Raw genomic sequence first — 27,048 nt, 5'->3', positions numbered from 1 at the left:
TTATTGTCAATTTTGACTTTAATTTGACTTATAAACTTCTTAGAAACCGTCCCCTAAGTGCTGAAAACAACTTTATTCTTTGATTCGTGGATAGACGAGGTCCTTAAAAAATTTTGACTTTATTGACTTTTGCGGGCCCTAGTCATAACTATGCCATTTTGCTCTTTTGATTAATGTATGATGTAATATTGTAATTGTGAAGAGTATTGAGTAATGTATGAAAATGTTTTAGTGGTGTACTCGCATTGATGTGAACAACGAACATGGTGGTTAGTAGGCTATGTCGGCATTTATATACTGATTTAACACTTCTTTTTTTACTTTCATGATTAGACATGGTGATGGCGCACGACAAAGCTGCTGCCGTGCAGCAAATTGATGAAGAGTTTCAGAGTGATTTCGAAATTGGAAGGACAGGCAAGGTGGCCGAAAACGGCAAAAACTAACTTTTGGTAAGCTTGTTGTATGTTTGAAAGACAACTGCGAATGTGTTGCTTTAGTTGTTGAATAACTATCTGTACACGCAATTAGAATGTATTGGAACTTGATTATCGCTCTGCGTGGCGCAGAATCGAATGGTAAGTTTTTTGTTACGCACGTTGGAGAGAGGGATATTACATTGATATTGCAGATTGTCAATTAACTTCGTATTATCCTGGACGACAACTGATCAAAATCATACACTGTTGCCAAACAGCCCTCTTGAATTAAATATTTTTGTTTCATTCGCAGGAATTCAGAATGATAAAGACACGCAAAAAAAAGCTGCTGATGTGCAATGAATATCCATCTGTCAATACGATTTGATGTGGCTTGTTTCTAATAAATGTGAAAATATAAGAAGCTCGGCTGTTACTTTGCTTTGTCACAAAGGGAGAAGTGTTGCTTATAAATCCGTGTTGCTGCTGTTCTTTCGCCCAAGGATTAGCTAGGTTCAACAATAAACTTTTGGTGATGAGCGAAGTTTAGGTACATAGACGTTTGGCAAATGTAAATGCCAATGCTGTTCAGATGTTTTATGCACCAGCTTGCTCAGGCCCGGATTTAGGGGGGCAGAGGGGGCAGTTGCCCCGGGCCCCCCTATGTGGAAAAAATGTGATTTTGTGTTATTTTTTTCCTTTTGGCCTTTAAAGTTTCTTCAAATTGCTGTGCAGTACTGGACTGATGCTACTGTAGACGTAGAGATGGTTTTTCGCGCCAAAGGCTTGAAAAAAATTTTTGCACGGGGGCCCCCCAATCTAAAAGTGCTCCGGGCCCCCCATCAGCTAAATCCGGCCCTGAGCTTGCTTCGCATGGCCAACCTTGGTCAAAGCGCAGGCATCACAATAGTCAATAGGTCAGATGAAGCAGCGTCATGGTGCATAAAAGTCAACCAGAATTTAGACGCCAGATGAAGCAAAATGGTGCACAAGCCATCTTGCCAACGTTGGCCAGATACAGATGCCAACGTTGGCAAGATGAAGCAAAATGGTGCATAAAACATTTTGCCAATGTTGGCAAGATACAGAAGCCAACGTTGGCTAGATGCAGAAGTCGACGTTGGCTAGATGCAGACGCCAACGGTGGCAAGATGCAGACGCCAACGCTGGCCAGATGCATCCAAATGATGCATAAAACATTTTGCCAACGTTGGCAAGATGCAGAAGCCAATGTTGGCAAGATGCAGAAGCCAAGGTTGGCAAGATGCAGAAGCCAGCGTTAGCAAGATGCAGACGCCAACGCTGGCCAGATGCATCCAAATGGTGCATAAAACATTTTGCCAACGTTGGCAAGATGCAGAAGCCAACGTTGGCAAGATGCAGTAGCCAACGTTGGCAAGATGCATAATCCAATGTTGGCAAGATGCAGACGCCAACGGTGGCAAGATGCAGACGCCAACGCTGGCCAGATGCATCCAAATGGTGCAAAAAACATCTTGCCAACGTTGGCGTCTGCATCTTGCCAATGTTGCGGCCAACTTATTGCCAATGTTGCCCCAACAATCAATGTTTACTGGGTATAGTGCGCGTTGCAATGTAGGCCTATATCCCGTAATTTTGGCAAGTTAATTTATGTTTAACCATAGAAAAATAAAACATAGTAACTTTAGCGGGTTTAACATAGCCTACTTTATTTCACACAAAATATAACATAATTAAAATAAAATAAACTCAAACGTTTTCGACAGTTTATTTTATTTTAATTATGTTATATTTTGTGTGAAATAAAGTATGTTAAGCCCGCTAAAGTTAGTATGTTTTATTTCTCTATAGTTCAACAAAGCAAACTCTCTACCAAAGCTTTATAATTTATGTTTGAGACTGAAATTCTGTTGGGTTTACCATGGGCTCTATCCAAGGGGGGGTGAGGGGGGTGATCACCTCCCCACTAATTGGAGTGGGGGGGTGATCAATGAAAAATCACCCCCCCACTCATTTGGCTTTGAAAAGGTTTTGTGATATTTTATTGATCAAATTTTGAAAAATATATTTTCGCTGTTAGCACATTTTGAATTTTTTATCAATATGAATATATATTTCATGTTTGGCAACCCTGAACTACGAGCCAGACGTTTACACTGTGTTTTAACTTAGTTTGCTTGGTAGCCACTTTAACAAGACAAAATGCTGCCACTGCAAATGACTAGAATGACCCCGCCAACCAATCAGAACATGTTATAAGAGGCTACCGTCCAATTGTGACCTTTCTCGCACTTAGCCAGAGAGTTAATCCTTGTTTTGAACTTTATTTGGTAATTACAGAAGAAAAAAGAGCAATAGCAGTTGAGAGAATCGAACCCACGTCAATGAAATGACTACTTTCTAACCCTAACCCCTAAAAAGCCAACCAGCTGCCAACTTAGTCGGCAGCAGTGGCCGAGTGGTTAGCGCGTTGGGCTCGCAGTCGAAAGCCTGCATGTTCGACTCCACCCCCCCCCCCCGCACTTGCTGGTTGTTTCTCTGGGAAAGAAACTTCACGATAAGTATAATTGCCTCTACCCAGTGATCGATTTCGAGTAATGGGTAGTACCAAATTTAAGTCATAAGTAGAGTAGACAACCGGAAACAGACATTGTCGTCGGCTGCAGCGTGGGTCAGGTGTACGTCAGAAGGCGTACACCGATGCATAGCGCTCAAGTCCGCTTTCTCGCAATGCAGGATAAAAATATGAAAAACAAATAAACAAACAAACAAACAGCTGATAGAAAATCCAGCACTTGATTTTCTTTGTATCATCTTCTTTTCGTCCTTTTTCACGTCACGGAAAACGAAGTTCATGATTGGTTCGAGTTTTCATTTGCAGTGCCAGAATTATTTCTTGTTAAGTGACTACCAGTTTGCTTACCCAAAAATGCCCTTTCCGAAACATACTTTGTGAAACGACTTGGAAACCCTATGCTTCAATCAGAAAGAAGCTGATGCTGCAATGGGGGGTCTGGGGGGCGCAGCCCCCCAGAAGTTGTAATGACTATGACGATTTTAGCCCACTGTCCAAAAATCACCCCCCCAAATTCTAAAAGTGGATAGAGCCCCTGGGGTTTACATTTAATAATAAAAACGAAAATTGTTAAACATTCTTGCACTAAAAACATGCTACAAAGCTTTCCGATGTCTCGACATCAATCAATCAATCATTTTATTTTTCGTCATTAACGCGTCCGGGACGAAAAAGATACCAACTACAAAAATCGATATAAACCTACCAGCACGTTAACGAACGGAAAAAGGTGGCAAAACCTTGAAAGGTTTAAAACATGCCTGAATGAAAAATTATGTAGTAGGCTATATATCAGTAGTTAGCACGGCCACAAAACCCCCCCAAAAAAAAATAGCAAAAAATAAAACAAAAACAGAGAGAAGCACACATGTAGTGATGAATGACAGCCTAATGAAAAGTGTTGTGGATTGAATTTGCCAGTTCCAATATTAATGTGGATGAGCAGCTTTTTTGAAGCGTTTTTGAATGAAACGCTTCATGACTTGTGTTTATATTTTCCAGTATTGTGATCGACCTCTTCACATTTTAAATTTTTTTTAATTGTTATTTTTCGCCCAAGATAGGCTACAATATGCCTGAAAAACAAGCGACCCAAAAAAATAATCAGGCGACCCAACTTTGGGTCGCGACCCATGCGTTGGGAACCAGTGCTCTTCAACCTTTTTGTCCGTGGTACACCTTTTTTCAATTTTTAATAACTTCGTATACTTCACAAATAGCAATGTTAATTGTGCACAGGAAGTAAAAAAAACTAATAATTAATTAATTGTTTGTTAAAGTGATTATAGTAGTCTTGAACTGGGCACAAGAAACTACGCATGCAAAAGTGCAAAAAACCTCAAAATTGAAGATTTAATGGCTAGCTTGTTGTTGCATTGTTTCGGCAAGTTGGACATAACGTGGTGTTAGCTCTTTCTCTATTCCTCCCCGCATTAAAGAATCAATGTCAAGTAGCCTATCGAGTTTCGTTTGTTTGACTTGATCTCAACAAGACTGGAAAATCCTTCTTCACACAAATAAGTTGTAGGCATCTGCACCAAGACATCAATGGCTTTTTGGGCGAGATTTTTGTATTCGGGAAATTCAAGAAGAGATACCCAACAGTCTGTGTAATCCACTTCTCGAAATGAGTATTTTTGATTTAAATCAGCACGTAGTTCCAATAATTCCTCATCCTCAGTTGGTTCTTCATTAAATGGTTGGATATTCCACGAGTTTGCTTCCAGACATTGGTCGTTATTTTCAGGAAAATACATAGTCAAATTGTCGGCAAGTAATTTCAGGTGACCAACAATAAGGGCAGACAAGTTATCTTCAGTAGAAACGTCCTCAAACTCCCAGCTAGACTCTTTCATGTATTGACTTAATACAGGAAAGTCCTTGAAGTTCCTCGACAAAGCATTCTCTTTCCAGAGTGCAATTTTCATCTTCAGCGCATTGATCTTGCTAGTTGACCGAAACATATCACCCTCTCTTCCTTGAAGACTGATATTCACTTGGTTCAAACGACCAAAAATCGACGCCAAGTAAGGCAACTTTGCAATCCAGAATATGTCACGAAACTTGGAAGCCCTTGGGTCTCCGTGTTCAGTGTAAAATGCCCCTAATTGTTCGCGAAGTTCAAACACACGGGAAAGAACTTTTCCTCGCGATAGCCGCCGTACCTTTGAGGGCAGAATAAGTTTTTTAGAAGAGGAGGTCATTTCATCACAAGCCCGTACTTGCGCATTAATGACGCAACAATCCCAAAGTCAAATGCAAACCACACGGCACACGCATCCAAAATGAGCGTGTCTGTTTCAAAAGCACAAAGCAGGTTGGCGAGTAATAACCGCACACCAGTAGGTCCGGTTGAAAGTTTACAAATATGCCAATTGCTGTCTCTGTCGTGACTTCCACTATCACAGATCTAAGCTGTTGTATATACCCTTCTCCAGCTGTATACCTTAGTTTTGATCTGGTATACACTTGGGTATATAGTATACCCGGTTGAAGAGCACTGATCTAGACCAACTCCCCCCTCCGCTTGTGACACCATACACGAAGACATGAGGATATAGCGGAATTCTACCTTAAATTTAAAAACGGGACTTAGCAACAGATGCTACCAAAGCCGAACTCCACTGTAAGAACTGCTGTTTTTGTTGACTGTTATCAGCTTTTTCCTTTCTTCTCAGTAGGCTACAGTATATCTACGTGAAATTGTGTTGCCTAACCGACCCAGCAGTCGATCGTAAAGAAGTCAAAATAGAACAGCCTGAAACATTCACTAAAATAAATATTCTCTTTCCAGCCTAAGCTGAAAATATATAGCCTCCTACCTGTTAAAAGAAGTGATGGAGAGCAAAATATAACTATCCCTGTTCAAAACAATAAGACGACACACCAGTCGTTTGCCTAAGATAAGCAGCAATGCCTTTACTTTTCTGAGAATCAAGTCGACTTTTTAGGCTAGTTTCTTTTCATATAGGCTAAAGTAGGGTGAAACAAGAATCTTTTTTGTATAGCCTACGTGAGAAACAGCTCGTTGCATACTTCTGTGATTCTGGGTCTCATGATGCTTGTAGATTTGTCACAAACACAAAAATATTTTTCATTTATTTGAGAAAGGAGTTAAAATTGGCATCGCTTAACCACAAAATTGATCAATTGATAAATTTTTGTCCTTTTGAGTGCAAAAAAAGAGCAAGCACAGATTGAATGACATAAAGCATACCAGCCGATTTAAAAGGGATTGGTTTTCTTTCTGAATCATTGGTGCAACAATTAATGCTGTTGTAGGGAAATGCGGAAAAAAGTAGTAAGTAATTAAAGAGTTAGCTGACTTTAGAACACTTCTGCAAACATGGTTCCCACAATGCAATTCTTCAGAACGCTAACCACGTTCTAGTTTGCATTCCATCAGTAAAACAAAGCCACGCCACAACATGCGATTTCGTCATAAAAACGCAATCAAAACAATGACGTCATACGAGACACAACAGCCGCAGCCTCTTCGGTCATTGCAAGGAAAGAATGTGATTAGGGTTAAAGAAAATAAACACATGTATAAATAAATATATCATAATCTGCTCCGTAAAACACACATAGGCTAGTTTGCCAGACGAAATTGTCTTTGCTCTAAGGTTAGTTCCACCAAGACAACAAAATCCGTTATTTTTACATTGTTTTAACTTGAGCAGACGTTGAATAAATGAAAAAATGATGGATTTTGCTGTGTGGAGAGCCATTGATGAAATAAACTTGAGCAGACGTTGAATTAATGTTCAAAAAAACTGATTTGCAGGCTGACTTTTTACGCATCCCCACATGCAAAGTCTCCTATGTTGAGGTATGTTTGGGTCTATCCTTTTTCCATTATTACACATGAATCATGTCGCATGTTTCTTTAGCATAGGTAGAAACACAAGTAGCCTCACACACACCAAAACGTCCAACTGCAAATCTATAAAACAGTAACAAAAAATTTAAAAGATTCCTAATACAAACGATCTTGGAGTTTACCTGGTTTCGATTACTGCCAAATGATACGAAACAACTGCACTCCATAAGTTAAGCAAAATCACGAAAAAGTCACTCCGTAAAAAATTATGATTTTAAAAAAATTTCTAATTTTAACCTACTGTACGTTGATATCAAATGAAAGGATCAATGAGCTTCATTTAAAAACTTCTCGAAGTTGGGGCATCGAGAAAACAAAACAAACGGGAAACATACAATCAGGATATGCAAGTCTATTATCACACAAAAGAAGTTTAGATGTCGCAATGCAGTGCGATTTCAATGAAAACAAGTTGCATTACAACACAATATAATGGAAACGCTAAAAATTATATCTTGGACGGAAAAGATCGAAATCTCGAAGAGCTAAAAGTAGTAAACCGGGGACTTGTAATTTTCTAACTTGTTTTACAGAGGATTCGACTCTTTGCAGATGAACAAAACACTTCTGTCATTAGCTTCAAATTTCATAATGAAAGAGGAAAGCCTTTGGACTGAGGGCCCGAATGGCGTATCAGCAGCCTCAAGTGCTACAGATTTCACTTTTGCTGTAAATCAATAAAACTGTGATAACTTATAAAGTGACAATTTAGATTTATAACCAAAATTAAAAAAATCATTCAATTTCTGTCCATGACACATGGCATTTTTATGGAAAACACTTTGGTCAAACAGGAAGAAGAAAGCTCGTGTAAAGAAAAATCAAAATGTCAGTCAAAATTTTTTCAATCATATGGTAAACGAAAGTCAATCAACGACTTCAACACGCAATGCAAACTATGTACAACTGTAGAATCTCCGAAAGTTATCTGTATATATTTAATAATCTGCATTGATCAATAATGATTTTCTAGCCAATAAAAAGCTTACAAGTTTGTAAACAATGCTGAGATAATGTGGTTCGATGCAAATAAGATACAAAATAGTCTTATTGGTTTACTAAAAACACCTGCATTCACTTGACGTTGGGGTGTAACCTGATCAACACATTTGGTAATTTTTACAATGTTTCAGCCGACAATAAAAAGGGAAAAAACAATTCTGCTGGCTAGAAACTAGCCACTTGGCTGGCAAATACATTTAAGATTAAGGTCAAAAAACGTTTTGTGGATAAATTAACGCCATTCGCAACTGGGTCGACTCAGAAGTAGCAGATAAGTGTTAAAACGTTGAAAATGCATTGATAAAACAGAACGTGTAACTGCAGTCGGTTGAACACTTTAGTGTCAACTCAAATCACAAAATGTACTTTAGAATTTTATGACAAAATCTTTAGCAACACCAAAGGTAAAAACAGCAGAATAAAATTAACAATGTTGCTAGAAAGTGTTGCCATGTTGACGTAAAACTGACGAAAATGAACATCGAATAAAGTACTGTGTAATCTCTTGATCTAATGTAGCTAAGAATAATAAACAATTTCAAAAACGGTATTTTTTATTTTTAATATAATCGACAGAAACTTGTATAAAGCAAGATGTTGCGAAATGTAATCTTGGGATGCAAAAAAGGTGATCCGCTCATTTTTTCAGTAGTTTCTCCATGTCGTTGATCGCCTCTTTCAATTTCTGGCCAAAAACTACGGAGTTCGTCTCTGGACAACTTCTATAACTTGTGATGTGTACAGTCGCTATAAACACAAAACACTTCAAAGTTAGTCTGTAAATTTCACAAGGATTTGCACCCGCAGTGGTCAGGTTCCTAAAATAAAACTTCAATCCCTCTGAATTTGTGAAACAGTGTCGCCTGCCACTGACTAAAATCGTGGTTACGCATTAAGCCGGAAAGCGATGCAGGTCAAACCAGGGACATCTTAAAATACGGCCTGATATGAAAATCATGACGCATTAATGAGTGGTGCTTTGAATTGGTTGTCAATCCAGTAAAAAGGTGAAGGGCCCGTAAGTCACTGAGCTTTTAGGAATGAAAAGATAAGGTTCTCATTGCACTAAGCCTTCGGCACTAAGGGGAGTAGGGTAGCCAGTTCCTTTCTCTCGGCCGCCCTTCTTTCAGCAGTTATGCCCACCCAATTTATTACACCCTGGGTAGAGATGGGCGTTGTTTTCAACAACCAGCTCGGCCGGGTGTCGAACCATAATTGGAAAGCGATCACCTTATCCGCTGTATCATCCCACTGTCAAGCAAGTAGTCGCATTTAATTCATGGAAATCAGATAGCAAAAACCTTTTTTCACATTTATTCAACGTTTTCAGAAAATGTTTAATGTGCAAAAGGCAGATTTTACAACTGGGCCAAGAATGCTCCGATATTATGCAACGTCATCCAATTCAAGGGAAGATAAACAGACTTTGCTATGACGTCTTCACACATGATTTGATAGCCTGCTCAGACATTCAGCATTCAACCACTGTGCCATATCCCGCGGTTAGTTTTATAGATGTCCACGGTTTTATATAACCTACTGTAGTTTATGTTTGGAGACAATACACAAAATCAAACATGGAAAATTTTGATGTTTGTGGCCTAAAACGTAAAAACATTATTAAAAGGACTTTAAAAAATAAAAATCTAAGCGTTCATCAAGAAAGAAAAATTCCTTATTCGACCAATTGAACTTGCATCACGAAACAAATTATACTCACTGAATTTCTCGCCAAGAAAGAGATAATAGACACCATAACCGTCCTCTCGTAGAGCTGGAAAAGCACCTCCGACAGGAAAAATATCCCTACTGTCAGCAAGAACTTTATCATAAAACCATGGAGATTGTGAAGTAGAGAGTTGGTCAAAGTCAGTGAGAATCTAAACATATTGGTACAAAATATAAAGTTAATCGTAGAAACAGAGAAGTAAGATTCAAACACCAACTACAACCATTCTAAAATGAAAAAAATACTAGATCTTGAATTCTAATAATGCGATCCTAGTTCAAAACCCAGACAGGCTGCAGTTTTACAATTTAAAGCATGCCCATTGTATGTTCGTCAATTGCACACTCAGGGTGCAATAAATTTTATCATGAAACGTTCGTTACACCCCTGCGCGAGAAAAGAAATAGAGAGAACTATTAGCCTACGATTAAGAAATTGACATGACCACCTTAAAGTTAAACAGCTTTGATTCAACGCCAAGGAATTTGGAAGCGATATAGAGTCCGAACATATGACGATCCGCTGCTTGCCCGTTCATAGCCTCCAGTTTGTACTGATGATGCCAGCTGATCGCGGCTTTGAGATGCTTGATGCATTCTTCTTTGGTTGACTGGGGGTCATCTATGGCCTGAATATATGTTGACTGTGAACTTGTGGTGTAGTTGATGTAGAAGTTTGTCAACGTGCCCATTAAAGTCCCCAAGACCCAATACGATTTCCTGTTCACTTCTTGCGCTTTTGACTTTGTGAATTAACATGTGATTGATTGCTAGGGCTTACTGTTAACAAAAAAGTTTATTGAAATAAAAACAAGAAATTTCTATTGCAAAAAAGCTGTGCATCGATCATAGTTCTGTGCAAAATTGTAAAACAATCACACAATAATTATTCTTAACACTACAAAAGGAATGACACAAATCAAAAATGCTAATCAGAGCAAATTGAAGCGAATGTAACTGCTATTCTCTTTAGAAAAGTCTGTTTAACGAAGCTGATTGCTTTAATTTTAATTGTGAAACAAAGCTAGCATAGGAAGCAAATAAACCAGTTGATTTTCATCTTGGATTCGGTATCTAGTTGACCCAACGCACGAACCCGAATGTTTTAACCGACACCCTTCACACCTGTTTCTCAGCAGTCAAGTGTAGCAAGAACTCAGCGATAGACACGTGTTTCGCCCATGAGGCTCATCAGTACCGCACCACTAGTTCTTGCCACATAGTTCTCAACCGCTGCTTTTGCCAGTCAATTGAATTCTTACCTTTGTGGAGAGAAAACAACTGAAAAATTAGTCAAATGAACTATTTAAGTTTCTCGGCAGCCGATTTGTAGCAAGAATTGACAGCGATAGACACGTGTTTCGCCCATGAGGCTGGGCTCATCAGTATCGCACCGTAGGTGTTAAACTGTTTTATTCGCATCAACAGCGCACGGGTACAAATAATTGACACGGCGAGAGAGCACAAACAAACATAGCCAGGTCGAAGACTTTCAGAAACCGGCCTGCCACACCCCGCGGCGGCGGAGAGCGGCGTGATTTAGGGGTGACGATGCACCCGGAGGGGTAAGTCCACCAGCTTAGGTCGCTTTACCAGTCAGTTTAACTCTTATCTTTGTGGAAAGAAAAGAGCCAACAAATGCTGATAGCCGGGAAGAACGCCCCTTTCTTCACAATGAACTATTTAAGTTCTTGTCAAAGATGGCTATGACACGAAATAGCTCTGAATCGCGAAGCAAAACAACGTACGCGATCATCACACAAAGTAAAAAGCACAGCTTAAAACTAGAAAATACCTTTGTGAAAGCAACAGAATGCTTGGATACTGTGCGTATTGTTTCTGTGCGACCGTACTTGAAAAACCTGCAAAGAGGAAATTACGTCTTTAAATCTTTCAGTCATATACGTTCGAAAAAGTAATCACAACAACTAGAAGTTGGTATTATGAATCAAGATAAAGGTAGATTTAGCGCCAGCCGAAGTCAAAAATTTTAAACTTTTTTAGCTTATTGAAAATTTGGTACAAAAACTCGCAGTAACTTTGGTTTTAGTTGCTCAGGGCTCTTTTGAAATCGTAAGTTTGATACAGGTTGAAGTCATAAGTTTGAAGTCAAAATTTTATCCCATAAAATTAATTGAAAGAGTCAACAAAATAAAACAATGATATAAAAACAAAGGATCAATCGGCAGGCATTACCCGGCCTGAAAATCAGAATTTTACAAGATAAAGAAGACGGCTAGCTGAGAACTTCACAAAGTAGTCAAAGCAAACGACATGATGATGACGTTCCTACCGCGTCATAGCTGTCTCGTACGTCTTTGGGACTGTGTGGTGCATCCTGTAGAAAGTGAGCTGCAGCGCCATTTGCATGAATCCATCTGGGCTGATGCGCAGCTTCTTAATGCTTTCTTTCCCGCGGTACAACTTCATTACTTCAATGTCAATGTTCTTTTTCTATCAATAAAAATACGATCATATTGCACATCAAAGTCATTTCGATTTGACTTTTAAAAAGGTACAGCATTAGTAAAAAGGTACAGCATAGTAATTTCTTTTACACCGTGCATTAAAGGTAAAGATAGTGGATACATGGAGAGAAAGCTACAAATAATAAAACAGCTATTGTTGTCAAATAAGAAAAAAATTATCAACAGAAATTTCAAGAGAAGTTTTTTAGAAATGTTTGTTTACAAAGTTGTAATACGGCAACCCTTTGTGGAACGTAACCCAGAAACTAAGAACAAAATAAAAAATCAAGCAAGGTTGCAGCACAGGCGTCCAATCATCTCACTATGAAATAAAAAGCTTGAAAGTTTTTTTGCAAAAAAAAAAATCCGAATTGTAAAAATCTATAAAAAAAAGCTGGTGTAATTGATTTCACGACGGTTGATACAAAATAATTAACTTTAGCGATCAAAAACAATCTCTTTCGAGAAATCCTTAGAAATAAAAAACAAAAAATACAAAGGGGCATAGTTCAATATGTTCATGTGCTGCCTATGACGCAAAGCCACATAACAAGCAAACAAATACAAGTTATTTCCGTTTCCAGAAAAGGTTTTTCTGAAACAAAACATTTCTGTACAAACGTTGTTTGGAAGTCTAGTAATGTTCAACATACGTAAAAAAGCAGCAAATTTAACAAAATCGACCTTAACAACTAAGAATCAAACAGGTCAGCCTTGAAAAAGGTCGACTGTGTTTGCTCACATAGTGACCCACTTAACTGTTGTTTACAACCTTCAGTATATTCAGTCTCGCCCATGTTTAACGATACTACATCGTCAATAAAGCTAAGGATGCGGCGACCTTTGACACATGACTCAACTTTAAATGAGTTACTGTAAAGCTATAGATCAAAAATGCAACATCATCATATATAAACGTTCTTTTAAGATAAAAAAAAAACGGTGTTTTTCAGTACAGACTTACAAATAAGGCCAACTGTTCCAAATACTTCGGTATGACTGACAAGAACTGTGTTAAGTTCCACTCCAGTTTCGTGGGCACGGGTAGGACTGAGTGAGTGAGAGAGTCTTCAGCGTAGGCTTTACCATCCCTGTATCTGCCATTCCCCCAAACATACTCAAGCATTCTGCTAGTCAACTGAAAAGCAAGATGGTCATTGTTTACAAATTACTTTGCCAGCTTTTGTTGTGAATGCATTTCTCAAGGATCCTTTGTCACTCCATTTCTTTTACTATCACAACAATATCAGTTGCTTTATCTGAAAGATTTCAAATTAACAGGTCTACTCATTAGATCGGGTACTTAGTGTAGCAACAATAGAAAGACAATCTAGCGCAAAACACAAGCACAACGATCTAGTAACATTGAAACCTAAAAGACTGTATAATTCGTTTCGCACAAAATAGGTGAATTACGCCTGACAACACAGAAACTCAACAGACAGCAATTAAGACAGCAGCCTCAGGCCAAAGAAAGAACCGCATAAAACAACGACACACTGACTCCAACACCATTCGTCATAGCACATGAGCAGGAAACTGTGTTGTTCCGAAAGCTAGTGCAAACCGCTACTACCACAGCGAACTCGCAGCACCAAGCTAAAACAGGCCGTTTGTATAAACATAACATTTGTGAAATGGGTGAGATTAACCAGCCGCGTTAGCAAATTTTGTCGCGTTTCTTCGCCGAAAAAAATATTAGTTTGATCTTAGGTGTAGATTGTGACAAGTTTAAAAAAAGTCTCAACCATGTTTCCATGCATTTTTCTTCCTCTTTATAAAGGCGGGAGATTTTTTTAAGTCCTTAACACATGTTTATGGCATGGGCAGATGGCAGGACGAGAAGCCAATGTCCAGTTTTGTCGTTTAATTCACGCGAGCTCCGAATATACCAATTTTCACGTATTTCAAAAACTACTTATTGTAAAGTGACAAAATTAGTGTCAAAACGCGCAGAGAGATGACACAAACGTACCAGGTCAGGGACACGGTAAATTAAGATGATGTGACCTGCGGATTATGATACCTTGACACACACAGTGCTGCTGTATCCTTACACATTGGGCATCAAAGAAATTGTGTTTCTCTACTACTGTATGTAGCGTACCGATTTTTTGATTGATCAAACCCAACCAATGAAAACATGCTTGGTCATTGTTATCATAGGTTGATGTTTGACGTAATCACGCAATAATGAAGACACAGGAACAACTCAAAACACGAACATTGCAAACGCTATTTTAAAACCCAATTTAGCATGACATCAAGGTTTAAACACGACTCACTGACACGACCTAAGAAAGATTGCAGTCAGCAGGTTACTGCTTTAGAAGTCAACAAGAAATTTGTAATATTCTTCTTCGTGAACAAAACTATGGCATTAGAAAAGATGTAGGCGAGCAAACATCTTTCTCCACCAATAAGAGAGCACTGGAGTGTAGAAACACGAACTGTCGGATTTGATCAGGGACAGATGCTTGGGAGAACTATGTTAATAGTGTCCGGATATGCCCGAATGGATGAAGATAAGTAAATGATGAAGAAGCTCTAAATTGGGCCACACCAAACTGGACATTAACAAGGCTTCATAATCTACGACCTAAATTTGCTAAATTATACGTTCAATTGACGTATTTTTAAGATTAAAAAGAACTGTGAAAATTTTGAAATCAAGCGAATGTGCAAAGAAATGTACCGTAGCGTCGGCTGTCGCATGTTCCATGTTCCCGCCGGCCAAGCCATTTTCGTACACCGCGATAGTGAGGGACTTGTCGAACCAGCGATTCAGACCACTTCCGCATAAGTTGCTGTAGCATTCTTCTGTTAATTCCTGGTTTAACAAAACGTACAGTTCAGTTAGTTTTTATTTCTGACCTTCACAAAGAAAAGCAATATATGCCAAACATAGCAGAAGTCTAAAATTGGTAGAAGCAACAAAACGCAGACGTTACAACGTGCATGATACTAAAGCAGAATAATCAGTTTAAAATACGGCACGGTGGCAACACCTTAAAAAGTAGATAACGTAGATAAAAGTTGGTATGGATCGTTGTTTTTATCATCGTGGTATTATAAGTTTCTCCGAATAGGAATCTTTTATTTTTGATAACGTTTTGTCAAAAAACACGAAAGATTTCTTCATAAAAACTTGATCGGACTATAATCGTCCCTTTACCTTTACATGATACAGTTTACCATATGGTGAAGTCAATTGTGTCTCGGTAAATCGTTAAAAATGGTGCAAGCTGCTACCACTTGAAACCAGGTGTCAACTTAGTCCACAACAAACTAAACATCTATATTTTGAATATAAAGGTTTAATCAAAATAAGTTGATTTTGTTTTATGCTTAGCTATACAGTATTCACATTGGTAAGAAATAGGTAAAGGTGGTCCCATACTGGATTCAACTGTCGGGAATGAGAAGATATGGTTCTCATTATACTAAGCCTAAACCTTCGGCACTAAGGAGAGTAGGGTGGCCAGTTCCTTTCTCTTGGCCGCCTTTTCTTCAGCAATTATGCCACCCAATTTTTTATACACTGCGGTGTTTTCAACAACCAGCTCAGGCCGGGAGTCGAACCAGGTTTGCATAGAAAAGCCAACACCTCATCCGCTGCGCCATCCCACCGGTGAGTAATAGACCAGTTAAATTTTCCAAACAAAGTTTCCTGACCAACGGGTGGTATGTCAAGTACAAATATTTGGTTAGTCACCAAGCACTTCATATGTTTGAGCTGAACAAACAAAGTTATAGTTAAATATTTCAACGAGAGCACAAAAATCATGCCTGTCTTCACTCCGCCCAAGATAAATTTATTTCTTTTCGAATTTGTGAAAATAAACTGTTTCAGATTTTTCCATTGTAATTTTACATAAAAAGGTCAGCTTAAACCTTGGAATAATATTACTGTATTCTTTTCGAAATAGTGAGAGAAAAAACATTACTTTGACTTGATTAACTTTTACTTCAGAACTTAACAGCTTATTAAAATTGCTTAGAAAAAAAAAACATTGCTGATCAAGAGATATTGCACATACAGATCAATAAATCCCAACTTTCGGAAGTAAAATCTAAGATAGTTCCCACATTAGTGTTAAAGGAAACATTTAGTCAATGTTGTCAAAAAAGACGATGGCATCTGTCTGCATATTTGGACTTTGTACCCCATGAAAAACAACGCAAAGTTGACTGAGAAGGCGTGGTGCCGCATATGCCTCTATCACCAGAGAACAATCGAGAAAATAATAAATTTTACTGCATTGCCATTAAAACTTTCTCAATAGGTTGTCTCTACTTTGTCAACGCAATTGGATTGGTTGACTGAGGAGGCGTGGTGCCGCATATGCCACTATCACTGGAGAACAATTCAGGAAATAAGAAATTTTACCGCACTGCTGTTAAAACTTTCTCAACAGATTGTCTCTGCTTTGTCATGCATTGAACATACACTGACGTAATGCTGTTAAGAAACACTTTTAGTCTTAGTTCATCATAGATTTCTTTACGTTTTAGTTCTTTTTACATTAATTTGCAATCATTTTTCAAACAAAAATCAGCACCACCTGGAAGTAAGTTAAAATCACCTTTCAGAACGAGATGGCTCACCGATTGAGTTACTTGCAAATTTGCTTGAAAGTATAATGGGTCTTAAAAAAATAACAGTGATAAATGATATACTTGGTGATGCAAAAGACTTTTTCCTAAAAAAAACAAGGATTTAGAGACGGCTCTGAGCCATTTGGGTCAGCACGGTCACATACCACGAAAGCAAAGCTATCCAATTATAGCTGCTCGTAATCCTTGGTTGCACAGGCTTCGGAAAGTAGACACAGAATGTAATCTGATCACCACGGAAGCAAACGCTTATTTTAGTGTGAGTGTTGTGTTTTCTTACTTCTTAGTATCTTCATGAGATGATTAATTGTAGACAGCAAACAGTGTAAGTCGTTCTACAATTCTACTTTGTTCTAAGTAACAAAAGCCGGAAAAAAACTTGATTTGCGGAGATGAGCTTTTTAAACCTACGTCGGTAGCTCCAAAGTTTCTCTGAACAGAAGATACAATTACGTTATTTTCAGTCACAAAACTTCTTCAAATTCAAAGTACTCTACCTAATGGCTAGCGTTCAGGGGAGATAGTTCAAATCAGTGTTTGTCAATTTCCATAGCCTTTCTGGACAACTGACTATCAAAAGCCCCTTCAATACAAAAAAACGTATTTGTCATTGTCCATTTCTGGTAAGTCTGATAAAAAAAATTGTCCGAATGATACCAGCTTGTCATTACCACGTTGCAATTTGGAAAGAAATAATTTTAAGACTCTCCATCTGACTGACTACCGGTATGGACAAGACGGTTCTTTTACCATCCAGTGGCATGGTCATTGGTCAAACACCAAACGCACACTTCGCAAACGACACCAAGCATTCATATACTACACTTGACAGATGCTTGCAAGCAGAATATGCCGTTTTTTCGCAAGCATCGTCTTATGGAAAGTCAATGTAAAAAATAAGCGCGTGTCAGGCAGTAAGCTTTAGATTTATTCACTGTCTGGACGAGATTTTCATGGAGAGATTAAGTTAAATGTGCATATTTTAGCTATCAGATTTTACCAATAAATCAGACCCACGCAGTAAATTGTGTGGCTCGGCTATTGGTAAAGAATGCATTGAAGTAAAAAACGAGCGGAAAATTGAAGACAGTTGCCACAGACCACCAAGTTTGATCTATCCCGGGTTCCTTTGTCATCTTTCTTTTGGAACTAACTAATATAATCAAGCCCGACATGGCCTACTCAAACTCGTATGCCACGAGCCGACAACCGGGAAGCATGGCAAAAGATTGCAAAAATTAGAGGACCCGTGTTAGCAAGGACAAACAGATCTCATCTGCTAAAGAACAAATGGATGATGACGACGAACACCGGAGGGAGCTGATATGATTTTGAAGACGAGTAGTTAAAAGTCGCTTAAATAATGGATGTAAAAACAGTTGCTAGTCAGTGTTTTGACACGCCCAATTCATACACTGTAGGATATCCTTCCATCTTTATAGAACCAATTAACCAATACCTAATATAGCTTTTGCTGTATTGCCACCGGCGCCGCTATCGGTAGTTGGCCCTAGATTGGGTGTCTGTAAGTAACTAGTTTAAACTAACGATTTGTTGAAAAAGCTTTCAGCCTCAAGACTGCACATTACAAGCATTTTTTTCGCGATTTCCTATCAACATAACTTTCCGCAACAGATTATTCTTTACGCACGCCTAAACCGTTTCAGTCCATTCTTCATTTAACCAAAAAAAAATTATTATCCATTAAATAACTTTCCAATTTTGGGCTACTTTTGGGCTTGTTTTAACTTGTAAATAATTAGGCTACTGTTTAGTGGCGATTTGGCTGGATATATAAAAAGTATTTGGCAACCTTGCCTAATACGGAAATGTACTGTCTTAGATCATCCGTTTGTCTCACGACGATTGTCCTCGCTAACAAGGTACAACTTCACTGTCCTGTATCTTTAAGTAATACTGAAAACTATTTCTCATTCCTCGGTATAGTTTGCTGCTGACCGGGAATTTACCGGTTAAGAACAATCATTGTGGTATTATTTTTTTGAAAGCAATTTGTTTTGTAAAAATTTGAAGGTAGCCAAACTTTTAATAGGTGATAAAAAAATGAGCATATCCTGAAATATCGTGAGAAATTCCTGTATCTAAGTTTCGGTACTGTAAAGTTTCTGCCCTTTCCCATGACTTAAAATCTATGAAATCAAACTTTGGTATGAGATGCTATGTTTCAATGGAGTGTTATTATGGAATCAATACCAAAAAAACGAAAAAAAAAACGTCTTACATTACTTTTAAACTTGAATATAAATGTTTCTTAAAAAATTTGTACAGTAATCATTCCTAAAACATACCATCTGCTTTTCTCTTTGCACATAGTCTTTATGTTGCTTTGTTTTTGTTGTTTCACCGTATTATGTTAAGTACGGAGATTATGTTCTTTAATTTTTGTGTTTTGCTCATATGTTCGGGTGGCAGCTGACTTTGGTAACCTTTTTGGTCTTTCGCTGTTATCCTTGCTGTGCGAATTATTTTTGTTTATTCGCCAGCAGAAAAAATAAATAAACTGAACTGGATTGAAGGTGCACTGAAAAAATATATAAAAAAAAGGGCGTCAAAAGTACCTCGGGAGAAGTATCTTCAAGAACAAGATGGAAGACCGCGCTTTCCGCGTCGTTCAACGATGCTTTGTTGACGGGAATTTGCATCAATTGTTCTCTATCCTGAACAGTAAAGAACAAAATTTAACGTCATATCTTAATTGAAGCCAAAATTTTCTGAGCAAAAAACTGGAAAAATAGTGCTAGTGAAATCTAACGATTTTAAAACTAATGTTTACAAATCATTGACATTAACAAACCACTTTTAAAGTTTTTTGTACACCAGTTCGTTTTAAAATGCATATCGCCAGACTATGGGAGAATAAGATGTTAGGACGTTTCAAGCCTTCTACAGCAAAAAACCGCAATCTGAAACCGTATTTAAGAAAAAATGCACATAAATTGACTACAATAGGATTTCACCTCCGCCCATGAGGTTCTGTTCTGTCCTGTGAACACGGCTGGGTTCATTTGAGTGTCCACAACATCTGCTGTGTCCTTGATGATGCCTTCAAATATAGCTTGTAGTTCTTCGGGAGCAAGAAGGGATTCCTTTCCGGACGAATCAGTGGCATAGAGATCAAGACGAAACATGATTCCCTTTCTAAAATATGGACATCAGAACACTGTAACACGATGTTATGTGTAGTAGAATTAGTAGGGCAAAAAAATGTTTCAAAAAAGCAGCTAATCTTCGTACTTATCCGTAAACAAGTCTTTAACCACGCAACAACGGCACAGTTTAAGTTGAGTGCTCATATTGAACCTGTAGTTTTCCGACTTTCACTCGATAACATAATAATAGCAACTTTGTTTTTTTCTTTTTCACAATCAAATGAATGGTGCTTCTTTGAAAAACCTACTGAAGTCATGAATCAATCAGTTACCTAATGCACTATACGTATACACAACACGACTATGATACAAAGGTCACGTGAGACAAGACTCATTGCGCCAATAAAGCGTAACAATGCAATGTGTTGGCAGCTGACGCTTGATACCGTGCCACAACTTAGTTGGAATAGAAAGATTCTGCAACCAAACATTTGCAATATATTTCTGCAAAGGAAAATCGCGTACGCACAAGCGTCGCCTGCAGACTTGGTGAATGTAACTATAATGCTTTTGTTCTTTAACGCGTTGAATTAACGTTAATCATCAATTCAAACATATCAAATCTAGATATTACGAGTCAACAAGTAGTATAACTTGCAATGACATCATCAGAACAAACATCGTATCCAACATATTGACGTAATTATATCTGACTTGTTTCTGTTTTTCTTTGAACAAAAGCGGTTATTTAAAGTTTTAAACCATTCCGAAAAGCTCTAATTTACTATTGCAGCGAAGACTTCTTATAAAAATTACTTTACTCGATCTCGCTCATAAATACAAACAGATAAACAAACTAATTAACCAAAACTACTAAACCAAGAACAGTTGCCATGGTTTCAAGCAGTGGCGAATCCAGGGGAGCGATCGCTCTCCCCTCAAAAGTACCTTTATTTATGGTGTATTTACAAGGTCGGATATATGTGTACCTACATATCAATACGTTTTGTTGAAATTACCCCTCCCCACCACCATCGTAACGTTATTTGCTTGATCTGGCCCTGGTTTCAAGGTATAGCAACGTTAAGACGATCTAAAAATGCCCACTCCTGGTAGATGAAAGCAGACACATGAAAGTCATGATGCCGGTACCTGAAAATAATGATGTGTTTCGATCCTTCAAAGGTTTTCAGTTCATCCATAGCAGTTCCTGGTATCCTGGTACAAGCATACACGTACCGGTACCGGTATGAGCATATCGGTATCAGGTCTTGCACCAGCAAAGGCGCTAACTGAAAAAAATCGACTTGAAAAAAATCTAACATTGGGGCGTTAAGATAACGATTGCCTAGGTAGTAATAGACTGAATGTACGTCCATCATTCCGTTCCAGCAACAACTCTTGCACTAACAAATTTAATGCTTGGCTAGGTCTCCAGCCGTGACATCAGGAACAAACTAGTTTAAGAAATTTTTCTTGCCTTCCAGTTCACATAATTTAAATCTTCAACTCCTCGGCGTAAGGCCAAGATCGAAATGAAAGAATTTCAGTGAAAACGAATCCACGGATCAGCTTACCGTTCTTGACTGGATCATTTCATAAGACCTCATATAATGATAAGCTAAGCTGGCCGCTCTTGCGCATTGCGGTTGGTAATCGACTGAAGATATGTCAGTTTTCCTCAAAGCCCCTTGGTTGCAAAAGTTGGTGTAATCTGTAAACAAAAACAAATAAATAAGAATCAGGCTTCAAGTAAAATAATTGTTATATTTTTAGGCTCTAAGAATCGAGAGAAAGTAAAAAAAAGTCATGAAACACTTTGGTGTAGACTGTAGAACAGAGGTCGCCAATTTTTTTAAGAATAGGCCGGGTGATTGTAAGAAGGGAAGCTCTCGGGCCAAATAACCATTTTGTTCAATACATGGTGGTGGTGATTCAACAGGGTGGGTGTGATTCATTCAGCTGCAAACAACAATTGACACCTTCGGTTGTTGCAGGCGAATCGGTTGAGGAGAAAAATAATCATTTGCAGCAACTGCAAAATTACTTACAGTAGGTGTCTGTTTATTTTCCACACTAGCATAAGGTTTTGTTGATCTGCCTACACTAGCAAAATTGACAAAGGCAGTAGGGACTGTTAAGCTAACAGTTCACTGTGAAGCTGCTGTTGCTAAGGTTCACCGAGGCACCTTGTTTTTTTCGGAATGGCCCGTTTCGGTGAGTCCGATTCGGTGAGTCCGACCCCTTAACGGAGGATTTTTTCAATTTTTTTTTTTAATTATTGAGTACCGTAGCCTAATTATCATTGCCGTTTTAGGGTTAGGAGTTAGGGGTTAGGAACTCACCGAATCGGACTCATCGAATAGTAGCAGTCCCGTTTTTTTAGTAATTCGATTTGAGTGTATTTGGAGTAAACCTGTCATCGTCTTTTATCAATGAGCAAAAACGTGAGGAAACAAGGAGTACCAGTAGTTTCGAATTCCAAGCCCAACATTACAAGATTAATATGAATTTTTTTTATAAGTGACATCTGACAAGAAAACTCCAGTTCTTCGTTTTGTATTCAGCCTGAGGTGTTGAATTAAAACATGATATCTTGATAGAATAAAACTTATTTGCAAGCTTGAGCCTCCACAGTGCAAAAACCCCCTCTCACGCTGGTCGTGCGCTGTGTTCACCAATCGTTTGGTGAGCCAAATAATTTAAGACAATAAATTTACATAAATGTAACACTACGCAACATTAGACTAACATAAAAGAAGCCAGTGTTAGCGATGCTGCGTTGTGTTAAAACCGATTGCAGCAGGGCAAAGTGCGCTCTTAATAATTTATAAATAGCAGTTACAAAGTCCGTTTCATGAGTCCATCCATGAAACCGGTATTTTTGAAAACATAGTAGTTTCTGTGCTCAGAACACACACTTTCGAAATTGGTCACAGCTGTGCAATGACGTGTTTGTTTATTATGCGACGAAAGATATGCTCATTTCCTAACCAGTTCTACGGTAGATCGAATTGCCGACCGAATATTGCACAGGGCCTCATACACACAACTGATTCCAAATCATTGTTCAATCATTTTTACAAGACAACATATTGGAAACTTTACGCTTCGTTTACACAAAATGTTTCCAGATTCAATGTCTATGAAGGTTGAAACAATGCAAAAATGGGACTGGCTCTGCCCACATTCAACGTTTGTGTCTGCAAACGTTGAATCAATGTAAAAGCGATAAATTTGCTGTCTGAGTTACTGAGCTCGTAAAACGCGGGCTTCTCAGTGCACAAGCATGGGTGAAGATATCAAATTTCTGGTTTGAGCTATTGAAATTTAAGACGTAACAGCTCATACCACAGCAATCTGGCATTTGCTTCAAACCAACCTCGCCAGCAATAGATGGACGCCTTTATTTGTCGTGGAAATACATACTTTGAAGGCTTAGAAATTTTAAGCCTCAACATTGATCTAGTCAAACGAACAAGTGACAAACTGTCTCTTCAAGCAAGACAACTGCAGGCAATGTAATGTGTCGTCCGGTGATTGATATGTGTACGTTCTTGTACGTTAATGCAACGTCGTGTTGCATAAAAAGCAACACACCTTAAACCAAAGTATACACCCAGCTGGAATAAGTTGCCATTTTCACATCGTTCCACAGTCTGGTGACGCAAAACGATGTTTAAATGGTAACTTTTGCTGGTTAGAAGGTAGAGACTGAATCCCCTGATAGTTTTGCGATTTTGCAGCAAAAGTTGAAATTGTTACATTATTTCAACGACTGACAACGTTGCCACTCGTTGAAATGATGTAAAAAACTTTTGCTGCCTGACCAAAACCTAGCAAAACAGTCAGCAGACTTAAATCATCAATGTAAAAAGTGTAGGATGAGTTGATGCACGTCACAAAGACAAACATAAAACAAGATCGATTTGCTCAGTAGGTCAGAAGTCATTTAGGCACAGAGTGTCATGTGTCCACATGCAAAAACATTGAGTCAATATGCTGAAGGTTAAAGCACAGGTATTACAAAAACTCACATATAGGTGTTCTCGTGCTTAAGTAGGCGTATTTGTCCCATAAATCAGCAACCCAATTCGCTTCAGAGTCATACCTGGCAAACACACAAAGGTTATGTTGTAATCAATACATAAATCTCATGTGTAGTGAATGAATACAGCCTACTAGCGTGGGAAAAATACGATAATTGGCAAGACGCTTTCCATAAAAAAGACATTTTAAAATATTTTCCAAATAAAAACTTAACAAATACATTAAAGGAATCTCAATATGCTCAATGATATCACGACCAGGTCACATTATACTGCATGAAGTATGTGCTGTCATTTAGATTCTAGTTAAACTTACTTTTTATGCTGGTAAGGATGCAGCAAAATATGTGAAACAACAATCTACCTTTTCTTTAAGACTTTCTGTAGTTCACGGCCCACTCCTTTTTGAAAGTTCCCCATTTCTTGCTTAATGTCTTGAAATTCCTTTTCACTTACTAGTGGTTCCACAACATTAAGCATTCTATAGTAATAAACACCACCAATTAATTTTGATTAAAAAGATGAAAAAACAATGTCAATAGGCCTACACGACAATTGAAAAAAATAAAGAAGGGCGTTAAGCCATAAAAAAGTTTTGATTTTGTTTATGAATTTTGGAAATTTGGAAGCAACTAACCCATGTTGATGCGCAATCTACTGCAAACGGAGATGGCGACTGATGATGATGATGATGAATGTTCAATAGATGAATGCAACTTGCAAACTACAAGATGACTCACAGCAAAAGTAACCCAACAAATCCACTAAGGCAAATGATTTTTTGTGTGAGCTCTGGTTTTAAGGGTCACCCAGTAGATTGATGTTTTGTTGAAAAAATAAACAAGTTGAAAGCATGAACAATGTAAAATTGTACATTACTTGGTACAAGTGGCCTCTAGTGCAGGGAGTGGATAGTTGGGCAGGACATGCTGAAAAGTGTAAAGAAATCGTTTTCTTGGAAGAAGGCTTGAGAGAGAAAAGTACCACGCCTAAAAAAAACAAAAAACGCATGGTTAAATTCAGCAAGGTGAGATGAATGTATTTGAATGATCACAAGCTTAGCTGGCATGTACACAATTGTCTTTATACAACAACAAACAATGTGTATTGGGAGAAGGTATTAAACCCAAAATCTCACTACAACAAATGACGTTTTCATACTACATACTTTCATACTACTACTCAAAATCACAAATCCCAGTTAGCCAATTAGTCCTTTCTTAACATTGATTCATTGTCTGCAAAAGTCCAATCAATGTAAAGAGACTAATTTGTGGGTGGAGACCAGTAAAAGTCTTATTAGAATACCATTACCTTTTCCATTGAGTTAAATGTAAGAGTTAATTTGGATGTTGATATTCGTTTTGAGGATCGTTTTTGTGGAATGAGAGTTCTAGCAGGCAGTCAGTATAAGATCACGCTTTCCAAGTATAGAGTATATATACATGTATGTGGGTATAGTTTCTTGTTTCTTTAAAACTTATTCATACAACTAAAATTGATTTTTAATTCCTAATCACGAAATATAACTGCTACTACGAAAAAAGGTTTTGAAACATACCCGTGTTTTCAAATTCTTTGGATTGAAAATCCAATCCCTGAAACAAAAAATTCAATAATAGGACTTTCTAAGTACAATAGTACATAAAGCTAAAACCTTAATTGCTAAGGCAACAAGGATCAGTTGTCAGTAGATGTTAAACAGAAAATATGTTTCGCACTTGCCAGTGCATCTTTGGTTCTGATCAGAACTGGGGTGGATATGTAATTAGGCAGGATTTAGCCTGGGTCTCATTGCATATGAAAAGATGTGACTAGAAAACAAGTTTTCGAATGACACACAAAATACATATTATCAACTAAATGAAAGACAACATCTTAAAGGTTAGTAGCTTAATTAGCGAAGACAAAAAGAAAACAAAAAGTAATAATCTCGGCATAAACACTAAATTTCACAAACTAGTTGACAGCACATAAAACAGTCATGTTAAAGATTTGTTTGTGCACTACCTGTATGTTAAAAGTTGCTTAATAAGATACCATCGAAGTTTTCCAAATACTGTCCAAAAAAAGATTCCAATCAAAAATCCACCAACTGCCGCCGCTAATTTTGCAGCATGAAGCCTTGTTTGAGCAGGAAATGGATAAGATGTTCCTTCGGGGGCCAACATTGTCACAGTGCGATCAAGATCAGCATGGAAACCAGTCGCAAACAGGGCTGTCACCACCACCGCAATGGTCATGTAAAGCAGCTCAGAATCATCTTGGATAGCAAATTTAGCTCCAGCAGATAGCTTTTGCATGATGGCAGCAAATCAATCTATTGTTTACCATACAAAAGATAAATTTTATTAAGAAGACACTATAGTACCTGAATTATAAAAAAGTGATTAATTCTGTTGAAACTTCAGCTGTCATTTCAGCACTGGAAAAACAGGGAATTGACCAATCATACACTCAACTTCTCAAAAACATTTACGCGAAAAATACATCTATAATTCGGCTGCACAAAGACTCTGAACCATTTCAGATTCAAAAAGGGGTACGTCAAGGTGACACAATATCTCCAAAACTCTTTACAGCAACCTTAGAAGAAATTTTTAAGCAACTTAACTGGAAAAAAAAAGGAATCAAAATTGATGGTGAATACATAAACCATTTACGTTTTGCTGATGACATCATCCTTATATCTGAGCAACCTAAACAACTACAAACAATGCTAAGTGAACTCAATACAGAAAGCAAAAAGATTGGCCTTCATATGAACCTTAACAAAACGAAAGTTATGTTTAACAAACTGGCAGACATCGGCAGCAATATTCTTGTGGACGGAGCGACTATCGAAAAAGTTGATCACTATATATATCTTGGCCAAAAAATTACAACCAACTCCAATAAAGAAGATGAAATCAAAAGAAGAATATCACTTGGATGGCAAGCCTTCGGAAGAGCAAGTTCGATATTTAAGTCAAAACTGCCTCTTTCTCTCAAGAAACAAGTCTACGATCAATGCATCCTTCCAACCGCTACATATGGTGCAGAAACTTGGAACCTTACAAAGAAATTAACATTTAAACTAAGAACTATGCAGAGAGCACATGAACGAATCATGATGGGTTTAACATGGCAAGATAAAAAGACTGCCGAATGGATCAGAAACCAAACGAAATTACGAGATACATTAAGCACAATCAAGAAACTAAAATGGTCCTGGG

At 38.0% G+C, this 27,048-nt stretch overlaps 2 protein-coding genes across 2 annotated transcripts; both read right to left on the bottom strand.

Moving 5' to 3' along the window:
- Positions 1-3,546: 3,546 nt before the first annotated feature.
- On the bottom strand, positions 3,547-5,180 carry LOC145787207 (protein FAM200A-like). The gene is made up of 2 exons (XM_082598929.1): positions 4,515-5,180; positions 3,547-3,561 (listed from the first exon to the last, which is right to left on the bottom strand). Exons 1-2 carry the CDS (start codon positions 5,178-5,180, stop codon positions 3,547-3,549), a joined length of 681 nt encoding a protein of 226 aa, XP_082455055.1.
- An 880-nt stretch (positions 5,181-6,060) lies between these two features.
- On the bottom strand, positions 6,061-26,195 carry LOC145787769 (carnitine O-palmitoyltransferase 1, liver isoform-like). Its single transcript, XM_082599591.1, has 16 exons — positions 25,844-26,195; positions 25,395-25,431; positions 24,713-24,822; positions 24,198-24,314; positions 23,822-23,895; positions 21,362-21,498; positions 20,937-21,076; positions 19,653-19,833; positions 19,254-19,352; positions 14,753-14,887; positions 13,022-13,195; positions 11,883-12,043; positions 11,385-11,451; positions 10,039-10,218; positions 9,582-9,741; positions 6,061-8,608 (listed from the first exon to the last, which is right to left on the bottom strand). The coding sequence occupies exons 1-16, from the start codon at positions 26,134-26,136 to the stop codon at positions 8,499-8,501; spliced, it is 2,175 nt and encodes a 724-aa protein (XP_082455717.1). The 5' UTR covers positions 26,137-26,195; the 3' UTR covers positions 6,061-8,498.
- Between the last annotated feature and the right edge of the window lie 853 nt (positions 26,196-27,048).

Source organism: Aplidium turbinatum, chromosome 18 (genome assembly GCF_918807975.1).
Source record: "Aplidium turbinatum chromosome 18, kaAplTurb1.1, whole genome shotgun sequence".
Classification (NCBI taxonomy): Eukaryota; Metazoa; Chordata; class Ascidiacea; order Aplousobranchia; family Polyclinidae; genus Aplidium; species Aplidium turbinatum.
This window is presented reverse-complemented; position numbering and strand designations above follow the sequence as displayed.

Bases quoted from the DNA above. Each gene is read 5' to 3' on its own strand.
- LOC145787769 (XM_082599591.1), bottom strand. From the start codon at position 26,136: ATGCAAAAGCTATCTGCTGGAGCTAAATTTGCTATCCAAGATGATTCT. The intron at 25,432-25,843 runs GTAGTGCACAAA...TTTTTGTTTCAG, and splicing joins AAGCAACTTTTAACATACAG to GGATTGGATTTTCAATCCAA. The intron at 21,499-23,821 runs GTGAGTTTTTGT...TTTTGTTTACAG, and splicing joins AAGCACGAGAACACCTATAT to ATTACACCAACTTTTGCAAC.
- LOC145787207 (XM_082598929.1), bottom strand. From the start codon at position 5,180: ATGACCTCCTCTTCTAAAAAACTTATTCTGCCCTCAAAGGTACGGCGG.